The sequence below is a fragment of the Ammospiza nelsoni genome, chromosome 6 (assembly GCF_027579445.1).
Source record: "Ammospiza nelsoni isolate bAmmNel1 chromosome 6, bAmmNel1.pri, whole genome shotgun sequence".
NCBI lineage: Eukaryota > Metazoa > Chordata > Aves > Passeriformes > Passerellidae > Ammospiza > Ammospiza nelsoni.
In genome coordinates, this window is record NC_080638.1 from 13,298,938 (window position 1) to 13,319,602 (window position 20,665).

Here is a 20,665-nt window from a genome sequence, read left to right on the forward strand (position 1 = left end):
CTTGTCATCTTTAAGCTCAGAAATAGACACAGGAGAACTAAGACTCTTTTTACAATCTTACCTCTGCTCCCCTGCGTAGCTGCATGATAATCTTTTCCAGTATTAAGCAGAAATCTGTAACAGGGTCAGAAATTAAATCTAGATCCTGTGGGTGCTTTGAGCAAACACTTCAAGAGACATGGATTTCCTTCTTCATCAACAGCCCTTACCTTGTCCAGGATTTTACTGCACTGAAAAATTGGAGTTTGTGCTGTTGTCAGTCAGACTGACTTTCAGTAAACACAACAACTTCTTAATTGCTATGTGCTTTCTTACATAATCTCAATTTCTTTTACTGTATTTTCTCCAGTCTCTTATAAAGGCAAAACATAATTAAATAGCAATTTCCACCACATTAATCATCCCCAGTATAAAATGGAAACAAGGCTGAAATACAGAATATAAACCTCTCCTACAGAATCTGGTAACATCAGCTGGATTCAGGTAATTTCATAGCAAATTACACAATCACTTTCTAATTTCCTACATGGTAAAGAAGTGTTGTGAATAATAAATAACAGTACCTAAGTCTGGCCTGCAGAAAAACCTGACCAAGAGTGAGAGCACTGTCAACTGCACAAGCACAACATACACACCCTGAAGCAGTCAAACTCAAGGCTCCTTTTTATTCTTTTTACAGTATTTCAATGTTTCTGTTCCACAAGAAATACATCCTAAATAATAGTGCAGTTCAAGACTAATTCACTGCCAGTGTTTGGTATTTCTTCAGAAACAAAAAATAAATGCAGGACCAAATTTATCATTGCTTTAACCACACATCAGTCTGACTTAAGTGTGATCAGTGGAAACCACATTTAGCCTGACAAAATTACCTCATGTTCCAGCAGTCTTTTACCCCCAAAAGCCATTTCCATACAGTTTATAGAGCAAATGCTATCTACAAATTGTGACTGTTGAAAGTATGGTCTGATATCAATGCTTGCATTTTATAGATATAAAAAGAAAATTGGATTAACCAGTGCAAATAAAGAATATTTACAAATCCTTACTCTAACTAATGAGATTATGTGTGTGTATTTTCATTCTGTGGGAATGTGAAGGTTGCTATTATTGTTGCTATTATTTTTGAAGGTATGGCATTTAAACACCGGAAGATTTAGAAAGTCACCCACCAACAAGTCCTACACATGTGAGAACACTCAGGCTGATCCCAAATATGACTTCTAACTTCACACATTTCTTGAATATATCAGAGAAGAAATTACTGTTTAACGAAAGGAGGCCAGAGTAGTTCCAGCAGCACTGAGCTGTCAGCCGTGCTGACAGAAGCTGAATTCCTTCTGCAGCTCTGGGACAAGCAGCTCACAGCAAACACCCAGTTCCATGACCACATCTGCCCTGCGTGCCCCATTCCCGCAGCATGGCTTCCTGAGCCAGAGGTCTGAAACACATTTGGGAGTTGCCAACAGAGACAATTCCAAAAATCCTGCATGGAAGCTGACGAGCAATTGAGACTCATGCAGCACTGTTTGCAGAGGTACAGACACCAGGGTTCCCAACCTCTTAATATTAAGTACAAAAAAACCATATTAATGCAGCTGGTCAATGAGCAACATTCTAATGACTCGGTTGTTATTATTATTAGCTGTAGTAGTACACAGCAGCAGCAGTCTGGCTTGAGGAAGAGCCACTCATATAATCTGTCCCAAACACCAGATTCCAGCATGCCTGAAACATCCCTGATCATTAGGAATGCTGGGCTGCGTGCACGGAATGCCTTGCAGACCTACTGCAAATGCAACTGCGGAACTCACCTACCCAAACTGCCCATCAAGTTTCTCTCCATGCAGGTGGTATTTCTTGTTCATTTCTTCTCTCCTGGCCAAACTTGTATTATCAGTGCTCAGACATACCTTCCTTTCTAAAGAATCTCAAACCCATTTCTTTATTGCAGACTGACTGGTAATAAATTACTTGTGTGTGTTTTAATAGGCAAAAAAGGTTTGGGTAACTAATCATAATATGCACACTCAGAAAAAAAGCTGAATGGTAGGTGAGCTGATTTTCTGAAAAAACTCAGAACATGATTAACAAAGATGAAAAAACCCAAATCCTAAATAATTTTACAGCACATGTTAGTGAGATAAAGCATTTAATTCCAAATTGATTTTCACCCTGGAAGTATAAATGGAAACAGATTTAATGCCCCTAATAGATGAATCAGTGTGTTTCTAAAACTACAGGCTTTTGGTTTGTTTTTACCATCAAGTGTATATATAGCTAAAATACATATGCAGAAGGCATCCAGCCGATGCATGTCACAACGGCATCTCAGTCACTCCTAGAAATGAGCAGTGATGCCTATTTACACAAAAAAATATATATGTTAACTTCTGAAGCACTTCATAGGGCTACTTATCCCTTAAATGATAAAACCTCCAGTTATATCGGTGTTTTAAATAAAACTGGGAACATCTGGTGATTAGATGTACAGTTAAGGGCTAAAAATCTGAAAGAAACTGAGACCTACTATTTCTATTGTTGCTTTACTTTCATGCCAAACAGACTTCTAACTTTTTAACTGTCAAGCAACCACAAAAGTCTCTTAATTACATCACCAAAACAAATGAATCCTGGCCATGCCCTTTCAAATCCTGCAAATCCACTGAGACTACCAACAAAGAAAGGAATTTTGAGTGGGTTGCTTTGTGTGGCTATGAGTTAATTAGCAATCTGGTAAGTGCATTACAGATGTATCAGCATTAGCCATGACAGTTAATGGCAGTGCTTTAGCACAGGCTTGTATTTCAGGAGCTAAAGGGACAGCCTGCTGGATTGCCAAAGCCAGATTACAAACAGAAATTGGAACACAGGACATTGAAATACATCCTACAGAACTCTGCAGCACCACGTTAACTATGTATGAATACACTTAAAATATGAGCAAACCAACTAACTTGCAAATACAGACCCATATTCCAATTCTAATCTGTCATCAGAAATGAAGACCAAGAGTATAAAGCATGTAACACAATTTTCTGCTCAATTGTGTACAGAGGGAAATATTCTGCAGACATTAAATACAGATCGAGGTAAGCCTTATGTAGTTTTAAGTGTAACTCTGATGTCAACCTTGAAAATTGCAAAACCTGCTGGAACTGTAAATTCCCTTTGAAACTGAAAATTTCATTTATTTAACAAGTGTTATCTTGGTGGACCAAAGTACAATCCCACTATACAATTAAAAATCAGCCATGTAGCCCAGAACATTTAAGTCACTGGAAGCATCTACTAATTTAGCCCAATTTGGTTTGGAGTAACTGATCAATGATCCCTGGGGCACAGAGGAGAAGCAAAATCATAATCCCTTCAGTAAATACAACTAAGATGAAGTTACACTTAGGTACAGGCAAAAGCCCATGAACCCCAGAGTGCCGAGATGGGTCCCCGGGCTTCCTTCCCCTCCTGCCTAGCAATGGTGTCCATGGGGAGACACCTGGCTCAGACGCTCTCTCCAGGCTCAGAACAAGAGCTGCGCACACCTCGGGTTACAGGAATTTGCACTTCAGAGCTCAGCTCCTGGGTTCAAGAGGATCCATAGGTTCGGATCGTTGTGTATCTTAGGGATCCATAAGCTAAACAAAAACTTTTCCCCCATCTCTTGGGATCTTTTGTGATACAAGCCACAGGAACAGACTGCTCAATTCACTGTCGTTACCAGGTGCGCTGATGTCCCCGCACAGAGGAGATAAAACCCCAAGCTGTCCCCACTTAATGCTGAGCAAAAAGCACCGCTGGTGAGCTGCAGAGATGTGGCAGCAACACGGGAAAAGGCAGTGAGCATCCAGGCAAAGCTGGCCCGGGTGCTGTGTGAACACATACAAGGCAGAAGAGTTACAGGACACATCATGGCTAAGGAAGCAGGCACAAGCCAAAACGCAGACAGGAAAACAGTAACTACAAGAGCACCAAGATGGGTCCCACCCTCCTCATGAATATTTGCATTCTGGCCATTGTAAGGCCTGGAACTGGAAGAATTGCCCTGATTATCTGTGTGTGTAGAAACCCATCCAAACTAATCCAAGCCCTTTGGAAGACAATTGGCCTCACAGGTGCCTGCTAACGACTCCCCAAACGCAACAGTGCTTCTCAAGGACCCCACCTACGCTGAGCATGTGTGAACGCCAAACTCTTCAGGTGAAGATCATGAGCAACAGCAAGGGAAGAGCAACATCCCGTAGGGCAAATGAAGCCATCCTGACCAAACTAAAGCCGAGGAACCCTCGTCCTTATTATTATCCCTGTGCCCATCCCACAGAGCTGCAGGGAGGGGAGCAGCCAGCGCTTGGAGCTGGCCACTGCTCAAACTCCTGGCAAGTCCCTTCTCCTGGATGGCACAGATCAGCAAAACGTCCACCGAGCTGAAGCAGCACACGACTGGAGATATTCTAAAGAATAAACTAATTTACAGCCTAATTTTGGCAGCTATTACCAGGGACTATTCATCACTGGACTATATGTGCCTGTCTCCTGAGAAAAGCATTAAAAGCTACACGAGAATGAAGACAGAGTGAAGTCAGTGTGACTTTCTACCTCAAGTTCTTTTACACTAATATAAAACAAAATTACTCTTCCTCAGATAGGGTAGTAAAAATGAAATATTAATTACAACGAGAATAGTTTAAATAAATTATTAAATCAATTTGAAATACACTTCTCAAAACTCTTTCAAAATGTTTATTTTTACATCTCATTTAAGCTGCAATCCATCACCAAAGCAATCATCTATTATTTGACGACATATTCCTGAGGTTCCTTTTCTACAGTGATACAGACAAATCGCTTTTGACACAAACACAGCTTGAAAGCTCAAGGCATTAATGCAAAATACAAAGAAACGAGCCATGAAAACACGGCTGCACTGTACTCTGCCATTCTAAAGCCGTATGGCAAACGCACAAAGCTAACTATCTATCATGTGTATATTAAAAACCTGCTAGTTAAGCATAATCTAATTTAATCTTTCAGGTACCTAGAAGTTACAACAAAAATATCTGGTATATAGTCAGCAAAGACAGCTGATAGACAATATTTGATGCACACTGTCGATAAAACAAGAAGAAATGTCTGAATGACTGGAAGGTTGCAGTTCCTATGTCACTGGACTAGAAATAACATTCCTTACAAATACTGATATCACTCTGCATATGATGGCAAATGCAATTCTCTAATAGTCCAAAATGAAACCTTAAAAAATTTAAAACTTAAACAGAGCTGCTCAACCTAGCCTTGTTTTAACAGAAAAATTAAACTTGCACGGGAGTCACGTTATTTTTTCTGCGTGAAAAAGCACCACAAATAAAGCCTTATCAGAAAACAAAATAAAAATCTTTGCGTTATTGCAGGCCATTATTATAGAGGAGCAGCTTCTCGTTATCCCGTTCTATTAGAAGTTCTAGAGGAGAAAAAAAAAACATGACGGGAACGAGAACAATAAAAAAATTAAAAAAAAAAAAAAAAAAAAAGGAAAGAAAAAGGCGGAGATGCTTTTGCATTGTGGCGAGGTGATGCAGTAGAGCAGCAGGGTTTGAGGAGGCCGGCGGCGCCAGGAGCCCTCCCGTGAGCGCGGCCAGGCCGCGCCGCAGCCCCGCGGCTCGGGCGGGCACAGCGGATTCGCCGCCGGAGCCTGCGCGGGCCCGGCCAGGGCTACTAATGCCGCTCGGCGGCCGACGGCATGGAAATACCACCTTCAGAAAATAAGAGCAACAATAAACGTGTATTTAAAGAATAGGGGAAAAAAACCCAAAAAGCCAAACAACGGGGAAAACGCAAAAATTGATGAGCCCCCCCGATTGAGGCACGGCGGGCGGGGGGCCCGGAGCGCCCCGGCCCGCGCCACTCTGGCCCCCCGCCCGTGACGCAGCGCCGAGCGGGCCCGGGGGGGCGGCCCGGGGGACCCCCGCGGGCCCGGCGGGCGGGGAGGGGCCAGGCGGGCCCCGCGGAGCGGCTTTATCGCCGCGGCTCTGCCGCTCGCCTCGGTACCGCCCGCGCCCCGCTGCCCCTGCCTGCCTCCCCGAGCACCGCCGGCGGGCGCGGCGGGCGCGGCGCGGCGGCCCCGTCCGGAGATGGCGGAGGGAGCATAAGGCACACTGGGTAAAAGCACATTTATATACGAACCTCGCCGAGAAATTTTCCAACAATTCCTCCGTCCGACCACCATGCACCAGGACAGGAAACGGCCGCTCGGCGCCGCCCGCCCGCCCGGCACCGCCCCGCGCCCCGCGGGCGGGGCCCGGCCGCCCGGGTTCCGCCGCTCCCATTGGCCGCACCGCGCGCGCCGCCGCCGCCGCCGCCCGCCATTGGCCGTCTGCGGGCCGCGCGCCGGTGCCCATTGGCCGCGCGCCCGCGGCCCCGCCCCGCGGCTTCATGGCGACGCGGCTGTGCCGGGCGCGGGGCCGCCGCCATTTTGTGCAGCGGGCAGCGAGGCGCCCGCGCGCCAGCGGGGAGCGGCGCCATTTCCTGCCCTCCCCCGGCGCGCGCCGGCAGCGCCTGAGGCGGCGGGGACGGGCAGGGCACGGGGAGGGCACCGACAGCGGCCCCCGGGCCTCCGGAGAGCGGAGCCGGCACCACCGGGGCCATCCGCTCTCCCCTGGGCCGTGCGCGGGCCCCGCGGGGCCGCACGGCCGGGCCGGGGCCAGCGAGCGCTCTGCCCTTCCCTTGCCGGCCTCCTGCCGCGGTGTCTCCGGCTGCCATTCCAGCCGGCTCTGAGGGACAAGGACGCTGTGCTTGAAGCCGTGCTTGGGAGTGTTGTCCTTGGGAGATTTTTAGGTATGGAAACGTGTAATAAATAGCCCAAGAGCTCCCAGTGTAAGGCAAGCAAAGCGTGTTACGGCTAATTCCGTAGGTGATTTATCATAAAACCCTGTTGTGAAGTTGACGTGAATTATTCCCATTGATGGGACAGTAAGCCCAGCTCTGATGCTCTGATGGACTTAATGCATCTTCCTGAACATGAGAGATGTAAAAAAAAATACATCTTGCTCCAGAATAATAGTTTGAAATTCTTGCAGTCCAAAATTGTTGCGGTTGTACAAAAAGCCAAAAAAACCCCACCCTTATTCCCTAACAGGCCTAATGGCCAACAGTTTTTCTTCTTTAATTTACTATTTCTTTATTGTAAATGTTAAGCCAAATCTAAGCTGCAGGCATCAGTTTGTTTCGAGGTACAGCAGCAGTGAAATACCCAAGATAAAATCCTGTTTCTGATTTGCCAACTCCCAATAATAGATTATTATAATATCTGCAAAATACTGCAATGTCTGCTTCCCATTCTGAAGTGCTTTCTTTCCACCATCAGCAGTTTGCTATGAAAAGCAGAAATACACAAACCAGTGACACACCATTTAAGATAAAGTTACATACTGACTGAAAAGTAACTGAAAATCAGCAGCAAAGCTTTTCCACCTGGCTCATTCTGGCTATGTAGAAGGTTCCACAGAAAAAAATAACCTTTAAAACTTATCAGGTATCCATTACTAGACATAATTAAAATGACCTGCATGTTTATTGGCAGGTAGTCAGTAATTATTCCACTGCAGACTTGACAAATCTTACAGTAACAGTCCTAGGCTATAGGAGATTGGAATAGAGCTTTGTGGTGCTAGGCTGAATATATATTAATAATTCTTTGAAGACAGTGATTAAGGGAAAAATATTAACCCAGTATGTCAGCATTTTAAAAAACTACCTATTTTTTATATTTAACACAGTTGAAGAGAACTCTGGTTATGCCTTACATTTGTTTGGAGGAATATTTTGGAGGGAAATACAAACCTGAGAGCTGTGCAACTCGAGCAGGACTCTAAGGATACAGCTACATTCAAAACACCACACTGAAATAAGTGAAGATAAGGATTTGCTTTAGATGTTTATTAATCCAAGGAGATCTTCCATAATAGAAAAAAAAAACATTTCAAATTTCCCAGCTCTTCCTTTAGAGTTGCATTATCCTTGAAAATGGAATGGATAAGTGCAAGTTCTAGGAGGAAGATCAGCTTTTAATTTGACATATGTGTATCACTGAAATTGATATATTGCATCACAAAATGCGCTATCACCACCAACAACAATGCAAAATTGTTTTGCAATTTATATAAATACATTTCTTGGAGCAAAGGAAAGCAAAGTTCTAGATCCATTCTTAAAAAAGATGCTCCTTGCTAGCCAGTCTAGTGACACATAAAAGCACCCTTGAAGACTGTATTCCTCACACCAAGGTAAAGTTCTTCCCTTGACTTGTAAAATAGAATTGTTCCAGAACTGACAACAGCACTAAAATTGGTGATTTCCCCCTATTTTTTGTCATCTGCTTTATACATGAAGCCTTCTCACTGCTGCTGTCACATCTTCTGCCACGAGGCCCAGAATGGCTCCTCTGCCCTCAAAGCCTCTCATGCATTTTTAGGATGCATGTGAAGGTAAGCAGATACCCAACCAGCAGATGTTCAGAAATGCTTTGTCAAACTGGGTGTTCCCAAGCAATGCAAGAAGGCATGCTGGAAGCACATCTGTCAGCTTTTTCTACAAAAATAAAACCCTGTCTAGAGCTTCCCTGGGGGCTGGGGCGCGTCTGGAAGTGTCCATGAGTTACAGTCACAAAGCCCCAGCGAGTTCTGCTCTGTGCAGCCCCTAAGGATGCACAGCAACCACCCCAGGTGTCACACCACCAGAGGATGGATGTTCCCATCCAAGGCTTCTGCAGTCAGGCTTTTCCACCTCAGCTGCTTTGCTTTGCAAGTGTCCCTTTGGGCCAGGGCTCCGTGTCCCACCTTGTCCCCCTCTGCTGGAGCCAGGCAGAGCCTGCGGCTGGGCAGCTCAGCAGGGAAACCCCAAAGCACCACCAAATGCTGCTACTCTGCTGATGCAAAAAACCACACCACACAGACCAATTTTCTGAAGACTGCATTTTGAGTATCATAATATATATATATGTGCATTTCATTTTTACAGATAAAAACTCAGTTTATTTTTAACCTGTATTTAAATTTTGGAGGCTTACATTAAATTAAGGTAGCTTGTTTAATATCAATTGTAACAGCAGGTGACATTTTTATATAAAAACAGCCTAAAGAAAAAAACAAAACAACCCAAACATTTGATTTAAAAGACCTGACACCAATGATCTCAAGGCAAGATCAAACGCCAATGGATTTGCTTTTAGAAAAGAAAAAGGGGGCATTTAAGCCAACCCATTCACAGCCTCTCCCTCCTGGCTTCTTCATACAGTGGTTTTGATAGTGGTCCCAGAGGGAACTGTATTTTGCCTCTCTAGCTAAAATACTAGTTACTATAGCAACTTTGAAGGAAGAAAATTGTGGCTTCAAAACTGAAAGATTGGCAAAACTTCAAATACACTGTCTGGATCAGGCAGACAACAGCACACACTAATGCTGCAAGTGCAAAAAGAGGGGGAATGAAATGCAGGAGTAGTGCACCTGCACTACCATGATCTGGAAAAAGAATATTCTGCACACCTGGGGAAAAAAACTGCATTTCTGTACCATAGCCCAGATCAGCCAATGACACTGGTTTTTTACAGATTGCATATGGAGGTGTTTCACCCATACACTTCAAGTGACCTTAAGAACTTCACGTCTCATTTACCTGCCTTAGAGAGGATAACTTTTCTTTGTGCTTACAGTACATATTTGTTCCATTTTCTAGCTCGTACAGTGAGATCTTTAAAAAAAACAAAGGACATGGAGGGTGTTGCTATTTTTTCTTTAGCAGCAATGAAATATCACTAACCCCTTTTTACATATCCGAATTCAAGTCACAACCAGAGGTGACTGCACCACCAAGTCACCAGGTACAAAACTGCTAGTTCATTTTAAATTAATAACTTGAAATTATTTTCCCCAATACATCCCTTATTTTTTATTTTTATAAACAGCAAACATTTTGCTATTTTTGTACATAGGCTAGCAGGCTTGTTTCAATATGAAAGTGCTAATTCATTTACAGATTTATCAGTTATGTAGTGCTACATTAAGTGTCCAATATTCTACATATGAACAATCTTGATAAATGGAAATGATGAAGATTAAGTAAGGCTATCTGATTACCTTATCTTATTTACATTAAAAGAATAGACACCCAGTAGGGATAAAAGGGAAAGAAACTGGGCAAATACTCATACTGCCACAGGTGTAAAAATTAAAGTCTGCCTTCTAGCTTGTACTGTAAATGAGACATTTTAAATAGTCCTGCAGCCCATGTCTAGTTTTTTTTCCTCAGAAAAAGAAAAGCTGCCTTCACGACATCCCCTCTTGATTTCCGATCTCCAACGTGTGTCATTTGAAGCTTTAAATTCAGGTTCTTCCTATCTTCAAAAAAACCTCTGGTTTGCTTTCCAGTATCAGGTTGAATGATCAGGTCCCACTTCTGGGGCTTTGTCCAATCTATTTATAAATTAGTTTAGAGTGAGTTGTAGATAACATGAACCAGTTCTGGAACCACTATTGGGAGGAACACAAGCTCTTCACTACAATCACACAGTAGCAGGAAAAGTGATAATTCAATTCATTCCTGGGGCAGGGCCTCCAAAATTAAATGAAGTTGGCACAACTGGAGCATTGAATTTGTATCCTCCATGCTTTTCGATCATTTTGGATTCTAAAACAAAACAAAAAAACAGAAGAAGTTTTAGTGTGTGTAGGGGGGAAGACAGACCAAGATTCTGTGACTGACCACTTTGAGTCTCTCAGAGATACAGGTTTAACCTGGGGATACCCAACCAAGGAACCAGCAGCCACAAGTGGACATGTGCCAGGCACCACAGAACAGATGGACTGACTATTTACTTATTTTAACTTCTCAGTATTGTTACCACCATGCTTTCAGGAATTTGTACCTTAAAAAGCCCACACTTTAGCTTCTGGACATGACTCTACTTCAGAAACAGAAAGAATACTGCACTTATATACTTGGTAACAGGCACACAATTCTTTCTGGTTAACATCAACAGACTCTGCAGTCTAATCAGTAACAGAGCACATGCAACAAAGCAGTACACAGATATTTGCTACATTTTTGGTGTTCCTATCTCAATTCAACAATATAAGCAGAAATCACCACTGAAGCAACAGAAAAAGCCTTTTTACACATGCTGCTAGCCAAGCAGGTCATTTGGACTTTAGGTTACTAGACCACAAAACCTAATTCTGAGAGAAAACTACCGAGTTCATCACTTTTCATTTTCAACCAGAACTTAAGATCTTTAGACATGTGAGGTGCACAAATCCATCACTGTAACTACCAGTGATTGCTATGGTGTCTGGTTTTACCATCCTTCAAACACTGCTGTAGGACAGAGATTACTGTAAACTGGTTTTAACAAGCTCGAATACATGGACAACTGAAAATCAGGTTGGTAATTTAGGTTTTACCTTTACTACACTCTAGATAATGCAGAAGGTGGCTTGTATTATTCCCAAGATAACAACAACTTATTAATGCCTTATGTTGGTCTTAGAGCTTTCTCCTAAATCAAAACAGTTGCAATCTCTCTGGGAATGCAGGTCAGCTCATATTATCTGGCAAATGTGCATTTTGGCTGTTTCTTTGGAAACAAGCCACAAAGATGTTGCCATGGCTAATGGAGCATGGGGGGAGAATCCCTCACAGCTCCACAGAAGACAAATCTCTCAGCATATGGAAATTCTTCTAAAGTATATTAATAAAGGAGAACTGTATTTCAAATCCTTCTAGCAGGATGTCCCCATGTGTGGTAAGTAGCCTAAATGTAGTATCAGTGTGCTGTCATAGTAGGCAAGAATTTCCCATAGGGATCTGGTTGCTTAAGTTAAACTTAACAACTTCTCTGAAAAAACAGTACAAAAAAAACAACCAACTAAACATACACCTCAAAATTCTTTTGTCTCCATAAAATGCAGTAGTATAAAATTACATCAAAAATGTCTACTGCTTGACAGGAGTCACAGTGAAACTGTATTTTATAATCATTAAAACTGGATCATTCTGGACCCAAACAAGCTTTGTGAGGTGATTTAGGCTGCTCTCTCATAAAAAGCACTTATTAAATGTGTATTCTTACTACCAATATTTTCACTGAAAAATTTATGAATTTCTCTTTTGTAACATCTGTAGCAACCGCTCACTAAGATTATATGAGGCTGGTATATTCTTACTACCAATATATTTATAAAAAAATTATGAATTTCTGTTTTGAAACAGCTGTAGCAACTGCTGCTCACTAAGACACAGGATATGAGGCTGGACTGATCCCTCAACATGCAGTCTTGACTTAAGAGTTACATATATTGGCTTATGCTCCAAAGTGAAAACCTAGGAAAAAAGAAAAAAAAATATAAACTGAATAAAGATTTTAAAATCCCTATTCTATGTAATATTTAATAGGCTTAATGATGTTGCTTTACAGATGGTACTACTTTGATAATTTAGTATTCTACCCACAGAATCCTTGTCTATCCCATTTGGACTATGTGACATCTCAGGAAATCATTCATCAGCCACTTGATGTGTTTGTTAACGTACCTGGAGTTCAACTATCTTCAGGTAATCAAATAAATTGTTTTCAAGTCTAAGAAATGAGGACAAATATGCTTTTATTTCCTTGGCTGCCTCCCAGGTGTTTCTAGCACTCCTCTCACCTGTGGTTTTGCCACCCAGTTTGTGCATGGAGACTGGCAATTCTAAGAGCTTTCTAACAACCCTGTTCTGATGGAGCCATCGTCAGGCTTGACTGCAAGGCCTGTTCTGTGCTGTGCTCCTTGAGCACACCATCACCATCATCCTCAGTGTCACTCTGATGCTCCTTGGGCCCCCCAGGGCAGGGCAGGGCAGGGCAGGAGGCAGTGAGGCAGTGTGTGTGAGGTGTGAGTACCGTGTGCTGCCCGCCGCTGGTCCGCCAGGGTGGCGATGTCCTGCAGCTGCTTCCTCTGCTCCTCGCTCAGGCCCTGTGTCAAAGCCTGGTACCACGCAGGGTTACGGTTCTGAATTGCTGCAGCACACACAAAACACAAGCAAAAGGAAAGTGCTGATTAAAATGTTCTACAGCTCCAACCTTACTCACTCACTGCCCTTTTCATCAGAGTCATATTCTGTTATGGTTACATAACTCAAGACACTTAAACACTAGTACAGCTTCTGACCTCTTCCCTACCACTATAAATTCATTTAAGCAACTCCCTCTGCTAGAGAGATTTAACAATGGCATCTCCTTTCCAAAGAAAGAAATGGTTCAAGCCCATATTGGAAAGCCTGTTTGGAAGTTTTGAACAGGTTCTAGTTAACAACAGTGTACACTAAAGCTGAAATGTAACTTGTTGGCTGGGAAAAGAAATACAGTTACTTACTCTGAAAAATTGTTTTAAATATTTGATATTCATCAACAGGGTTATCTTCATCATCAATAATTGTGGAATAACCTTCCAAAGCAGTCTCTTCAGCATCATCTTCTTCCCAGTCTTCATCATCTCCATCTTCACCTGCCTGTTTTGCTAGAATTTCAAGATATTCTTGACCATCTTCATCAATGTCATCTTCATCACTCCCAAGCTCATCTGAGTTAATTATAAACAAACAAAAGTTTATATTGAAAATGTCAAGAACAATACTTTAGAAATGTGGCTAATTAGGTAAAACAGGCAGTGGAAGTGGTAACAATACTGTGCAGACTGGAAAGGGGGGAGCTCTCCTAACTCTGCCCTGGATGAGGTCAGATTTTAAGAGGGAGTGGAAAGTAAAATATACTGTGCACTATATATACTATACAGATTTACTTAAAAGTTGTCAAAAGATGTCCAGTGTTCTACTGCAGTGCTTCATTTTTGGAATTAGAGTACTCAGAATAATTTCACAAAGGAACTCAGTATCTCCATCAGAAAAAAATGAAACATACAAAATAACATCCAAGGTTCTGTCTCCATACCTGTTTCCTCATCTTCTTCAGCTTCATCATCATCATCACTGTCATTTTCATGCTCTGCATGACAGGCATATGCTCTTTTCAAACCATTAAATAATAGGATAAAAGCTGGCAGGATCTGCCCAGCAACTTGATTTAAAACCTGTGGTATTTGCTCCAGATTAATAAGAGCACACAAGCCAAGGACGCACATCTTTCTGTCATGGAGTCTACAAAACAGAAGAGTAGAACAGTTGCAAGTTTTGTCAGGATTTCCAAGCAGGTCATACACAGGTGTACCACAGAGAATCATCTCCAGAAGTACAAGCACTTACCCCAGGAAACAGTCCACATCATTAAGCCACTGAGTTATGAAGTGATTGGTGACAGGCTCCACGTTATTGGGGAAACGAAGATTTTCCAAGGTGTTTAATAGTAAATGAGGATTGTAGTATAAAGCAGCTATGGCAACCTGGAGGCACATGGTTCGCAGCTCACTGGTTTTCACTTCTCTGGTCAGTCTCTCCAAGGCAGCTTCCACAAACAAGGGGATGCACTGGACAGTGAGAACATTCACACTCAGTGATCAAAAATAAAACTTGTCATTCTGTATTTCAACAGTGTGGCACATAAACACAGATGGCATAAAACTGAGTCATTTTGAATTGCCAGCAGAAGTCAGATACAAAGATGAAATGAAAATGTGAAAATATTTATTCACATGGATTTTGTGACATCCTGCACAGCAAATCTAACTTTTGGTTCTATAATCTTGTATAAAATTTTTTCCATTTTCCTTAAAATGGAAAATAGAGAAAATGTGTACATGACAAAGTCCAGAAAAACCAACTTATTTATCTCTCAAATTTCAACTGCCATATGTACATAATGAAGTCCCTGGTCCCTCTATTATATTGATTTGGATTCTAGGAACTTCATTTTCATTCTTCATCATTTCAAAGCTATGAGGTCGACAGAATAATTTTCATTAAATATTCACTAGAATTAACTTAGAATGAAATTAATTGACTTTTTAGAACCAAGAGGCTCCTGGGGTGGCACTCTTCCAGACTCATAAAAACACCAGTTTTGCAGTGTCCTAAACTCTGGAGCCAAAGCATGCAGGAACTCTGCAGTGCTGTCAGTGAGTAACACTGACAGGATTATCAGTTGCACCACATGAAGTGCGCGTAACAAAACTTATCTTAACACATAATCAATTCACACTACATGATAAATATTTTAAAAGTATTAGTTTTAGCAACTAAAGTCATTACCAACCTGATCAATGCCACGCCCTTTACACTGAAGAATAATTACTTCTAACAGCTTTGCTGCATGACATTCTGCATCTTCTCCAGCAACTCCTGTAAGGACCTGAAGCACAGCCATTACTGGTGGTGTATCCCCTCAAGGAGTATTCTCTATACACTGCTTTGCTTTGAAAAGCTGGTATGAATTTACCCCTCTAACAATGCCAGCATTAACAGCCATCAGTGAAGCAGCCAGATCTATAGCAATGGCTCAGTGTGACAACCAGGGACTGGAAACTGCTGGAATTGGGCAAAACAAACCAAATGTACAAATATTCAAGAGCTCTATGGATGCTGAGCCTACCACAGTTACAGTAAAAGCATCAGCTGCCATTTTGCCAAGGATTACTTCCAGAAACGAAAGAAAAACTTTACTTATCCATCAATGTACTGAATTTTGTAGAAGTTTTATTTACAAAAATGGGCTATCTAGTGGAAGGCCATGGAATACCTAAAACCTGTGTTAAAAATCCACTGTGCTCAGCTAACACCAATCACTAAGCAGTCACAACAGGCTAATTTTATATATAAGATTCGAAGAAATTACAAACACCCCAAGTGACCTGCCTGCAACTTATTTTCAAACAAAGGCTGGCAAGAGTTATTCACTAGTATTCATAAAATACTAAAATAGTTATTCACTGTAATATTTAAACATCTGCAAAAGAATTACTCAGGAAATACCATGGGCAGCACAGCTGACAGTTCACCAAAGCTCTTACATAGACACCACACCCCATATCCAGGAGTGGAAATCTGAAATCTCCACATATTACTATTAGAGATGGTAAAGCATTAACACATATCTTATAAAAAAGTATTCCTTTCCTCAATGGTGCTAACACTCTGGAAAGCTGTATATTCTAGAATTTGGCTGGACAAAAAAGCCCAGTAATACAAATTAAAAGACAGAAACCCTGCCCAAAAGTGCCTGGACAGAGTCAGACCTACTGCATTCTGCTCCCAGCTTTCACCACTGACAGGGCACAAACTTGGGAAAACAACCTCCCATTCCTGTGCCTTTACCTTCCATCCCTGCACACTTCTTTAGCACACAGGTGTCAGACCTTCAGCACACATGCAGCATGTGTATCCTGGCCATGGGGAGGCTACAAATCCCAGATGGAAGAATCCACCTACCTTTTGCAATCTGTCTTGCATGCCCTTATGCACAAAGTGTATTGCACCAAACCTGCTTTGTTTATTCTGCTTTTGTTGTGTAGGATTTCTTTTTCCCTTCTGCCAAAAGCATGTATCTGAAATTTTGATGCAATCTCTTTAAATTTCTCTGCAATAACTTAGTTAATTTCAGGAATCTTAGAGGTTATTAGATGGCAAAATGCTTTAAAGAGCAGAAGTCAAAAGCTGCTGTGGGAAAAACTACCCAGTTTAACATGGTTATTTCTTCAGAGATGGCAGGTTTTGTTACCACACAGGAATCTACTCACCTTCTTGCACATACTGTAGATCATTTCAAGATATTTTGTGTCTGACAGAAGTGTATCTGTATCAACAGTCACATAATTATGCAAGAGAGGCATCATATCTGTGTTAAAAAGAAGGATGATCACAGTTAGGTATCATCTGTGTGCTATTAAAATCAGGTTGAAATCTGTGTATTAATAATTACAGTTCTTGCTTAATGCTTGCCAGGGTAAGCCTGCAAGTCATAGGTGCCTTAGCAAAACAAGTCTGGTAGCAGCAACAGCAAAATAAAAATATTTCAAGTGTAACCTCACTTGAGTGTTTTCCTAAGATTCCAATCATGATGCAATTCATTGTATGGCTGAAATTGCATCCAAGAAACCCTCTGGCTCCCTGATTTATTTACATTACTTACCAGTAAAATAATCAAAACCATCCTGCTGGAAGACTTCAAACACAAGAGGAAGAAGCTGCCACATTTGTGCAGAAACCTGTTGGCAGGTCAGACTATGAGCCAAGGAAAAGATCTCCTCGTAGAACTCTAAAACAAACAGAATCTAGGTAAATAGCATGCCAATGCCATGCACTTCTGAAAGTAAGCCAGGTGAAGTACAGATACCTAATACATGCTGCTGCAAAACTGTTCCAATCACTTGCAAACAGATCCCTTCCAGCTGCTGGGTAATCTGAAAAAATAAAATCAAAAAGAACAGGTAATGACTGTTTTCAATACTTTGGAGTTGAAATGAAACACATTCTAAAATTTGTCAAAGCAGCTTCTGTATATACAATATAGTTTTTAAGAACTATCAGAAATGCCTCACATTTTAGAGCACTAAATGTGTAAGAGCACAGCTCAGCTGTGCTCAGCACTCAGCTAAGGATATGCAAGATAGCTTTCAATACAAGGTGGTTTTTGAGTACTGGAAGACTCTCGTTACAGGGAATCCTTTAAAAAGAAAAGCCTGACTAACCCTCTGCACCAGCTCAGTCCCATTAAAACACTGTGAGCAAATATTTATATATAAAAGGAGTAAACAATTGAAATCACAGGAGGTATTTCCTATCTCAGAAAAAAAACAAAAAAACAAAAAAACCAAAAAAAACCAAAAAAAACCAACCCCCCCCCAAAAAAACCCTCCAAAAAAAAAAAAAAAACCTCCAAAAAAATCCTAGATACCAAACCACTTCCCAAACCTAGCTTAGGATGTTCATATGGTATGGAGACCACCAGTGTAAATGCTGGTCCTACAGATTCAGTCAATGTTGCCAATTAGTATCTATTAGTCCATGGAATAGCTAACAAAACAGTCATTAACCTGTTGAGGGCACTCACCTTGCACAGGGACAAGTAAAGGCTGAGTTTCTGGTTTTAGCTATGCAGAACAGGATTTGAACCTAACTTGCTAAATACCATATCTCTTGGAACACTGGTCATCCTGTGGGAGATGTCTCTAAACATAAATGTTTACTGGTCAACATTTTCAAACTGAGTTCCTCAGGACTAGCATATCATTACACAGACTTTTAATTTAGAAGGCAAAGATTTGCTGACAGAAACAAGTACAAGCAGCTCTAGCAACTGAGCTGGTCCTTAGTGTGGCAGCACTGAATTCTTGGGAATTCCCTTGGGAATCTGATGCTGCTTCTTTAGTGAAGCCTTCAGAGCTCTACAGCTTATTACTGAACTTTTTAGTCACTAAAAAACTATAATGTGTTTATTAAAAGCCTGTAGCTGACTTTGTCAAGAAAGATTTTAATCAGAAATAGCATCTTTTGAAACTGGCTGTACTCTGGACAGAAGTGACTCCATTCAGTACACCAAAACCAAATGACAGAAGTTTTAATCCCAGAGGAAAATTCTCCAGGGCAGATGAGGCAGGTGAAATCCCCATCTCCGAGCACAGCCACAGGAGCTGTATTTACCCACATCGATTCTGTCCCAGAGAGCAAACCCAGTCAGCAGAGTCAATGTTTGCAGCTATGTGAACCTTTATGTGCTTTGTTTGAAGGGCAGACCTCATCAAATCCGACGTGTGTTCCCAGCTGAGCTGACAGAGCTCCACCTGCTACAGACACATTGCTTCTACTGTGTGAACAAGAAGCTGGATTCTTATGGGAAATGCTGTGGCAACATTTATGCTCTATTACTGCATACATTGCATTAGAAAAGTGACCCACTCTTCTACAACTTGGCTACATGGTAAGTACTTCACTACTTTCTGTTCTAATATCTTTTTGGCCAAAAGGACAGTTTTTCATGTAACGATGCTAGGACTATAAAAGACTTACATTGTTCTTACACCATACATATCAGCTTTAAAGTCATTTTTACTTACTTCCTTGTGATCTTCAACTACACTGAGAAGTGTATCAATAGTATTCAAGATTCCCATTGCTGTCACTGCTTTGTCATCACTGCCCTCTTCATCTGGACCAGTCTGGATTACCTGGTTAAATGTCATTGCCTGCAAGTAATAGCAGAACAACCCATAAATATGTCATTGAATTGTGAAAGTCTGGCACCATGCACAATTTCAGAAGGACTTCTGCTGAGAAAATGTGTACAAATAATAGAAGGCGACTGCTCTGCTCCAGAATTTCTTCTCGGGATAATAAAATTTGGATGTTAAACCATTGGAGCTCTCTTTACCCATTATCTACTCCTGAATAAAAATATGTAAATGACATGATGTCCCATGCAAAAGAATACATCTTCCCTTGGTAAATTCTTCTGACACAAGGTTTCCTCAGCAGCTGAACTAGACCACAACACTTGGCAGGCATTCCCAGACAGGACACACTAACAATTCCATTTGAACTTCAAGGCCTTTAATAGGGAAGCACTGAGCTGACCTCTGCTTTTGCAAACATTAATACAACTTGCTAGATATGGCCATTCAAGCTCTGAATTTCTCCTGCAGATTCAACTTTATTTTCGCACCAAACTTTTAATTTAAAATTTACTCTTTCATTTAATATTTTAAAGCAGACAACCTAAGTGACATTTTAGAGACTACCTAAAATGTGCTACCAATTTCATTATTACCACTATCAGGAGAAAATATGCAAAGATTTCACAAACATTTCTAGAATTGCTCTTAGAGAAATTTCTACTCAGTGTAAGTTATGAAGCCACTTCTGATGAAACACTGTCTAAATGTAGAAGAAAATTACTTGTATCAATGCACTTAGACTGGAGTAACAACAGCTATTAATTGATGGTCATACTCAACTATCAATTTTAAATATCAATCTTTCCCATATTAAAGATCTTCCCAAGCCACTGTAAAGTCTCACCAAATGCTGTGTCATTTCTACTGCAATTGGGGTAACTTCTTCACTATATTCACAGATCATCTTCTGAATCACATTAGTAAGATCATCATTTTCAGTCTCTCTTATAATATGAAGCAAAGCTTGCATTACAGGTCTAATGAATGGAGTAATATATTCTTTAGCTGTAAAACAGGTGGAATGTTTGAATTAACATTCTTAGAAAGCCACAGATCAGTTTAAGAACCTACATCTCAAATAACTTTATTTACTGCTTCAGCATTAACACACCAAAACCATGAGTAGAATAAATCATTGTAGCAATACTACCATTCAGAACAAATTTTAATAATATATAACAAGAGGATTGAAATTAAAGTATGAAAACCAGAGCACTGTGGTCTGAATTAATAAAATGCAACATTACTGATCAATGCAAATGTTAATTGAATGGGGATGGGTACATATACACCTTTGTCAAATTACCTGAAGTATTAAATATATAGATTATGTTTGCTTTGCGGCTTTTATGCCAGCTTCAGGAATACTAAGCCAAGTAAAACCTGCCTGGATCAGGATTGTTTTTTTCCTTTAAATTTTAACATGAATGAATATATGCCAAGACAGATATTGCCACTGTATTTCTGATTCAATTATTAGGTGCTATAAAACTGGATTTACTGTACCATGAAGCTCTTGTTTA

The 20,665-nt window shown here is 41.1% G+C and overlaps 2 protein-coding genes across 4 annotated transcripts in view; both read right to left on the minus strand.

Annotated features, from left to right (window-relative positions):
• ZNF143 (zinc finger protein 143) overlaps positions 1-6,266 on the minus strand; it is a 38,225-nt gene extending 31,959 nt beyond the window's left edge. For 2 of the 3 annotated variants that reach the window (XM_059474858.1, XM_059474856.1), the window contains exon 1: positions 6,178-6,266. The gene's annotated coding sequence lies outside the window, so the exon portion shown is untranslated. The remainder of the gene's footprint in view (positions 1-6,177) is intronic. The other variant, XM_059474857.1, reaches the window with a different exon arrangement.
• Positions 6,267-8,946: 2,680 nt separating this feature from the next.
• Positions 8,947-20,665, minus strand: part of IPO7 (importin 7) — a 33,471-nt gene continuing 21,752 nt past the window's right edge. Inside the window, exons 15-25 of the mRNA XM_059473488.1 lie at positions 19,987-20,147; positions 19,026-19,154; positions 17,306-17,372; positions 17,102-17,227; positions 16,710-16,807; positions 15,230-15,325; positions 14,284-14,504; positions 13,973-14,178; positions 13,398-13,604; positions 12,926-13,042; positions 8,947-10,674 (exon numbers count right to left, since the gene is read on the minus strand). Of these exons, the coding sequence (XP_059329471.1) occupies positions 10,577-10,674; positions 12,926-13,042; positions 13,398-13,604; positions 13,973-14,178; positions 14,284-14,504; positions 15,230-15,325; positions 16,710-16,807; positions 17,102-17,227; positions 17,306-17,372; positions 19,026-19,154; positions 19,987-20,147 (1,526 nt within the window). The 3' untranslated portion in view covers positions 8,947-10,576. The remainder of the gene's footprint in view (positions 10,675-12,925; positions 13,043-13,397; positions 13,605-13,972; positions 14,179-14,283; positions 14,505-15,229; positions 15,326-16,709; positions 16,808-17,101; positions 17,228-17,305; positions 17,373-19,025; positions 19,155-19,986; positions 20,148-20,665) is intronic.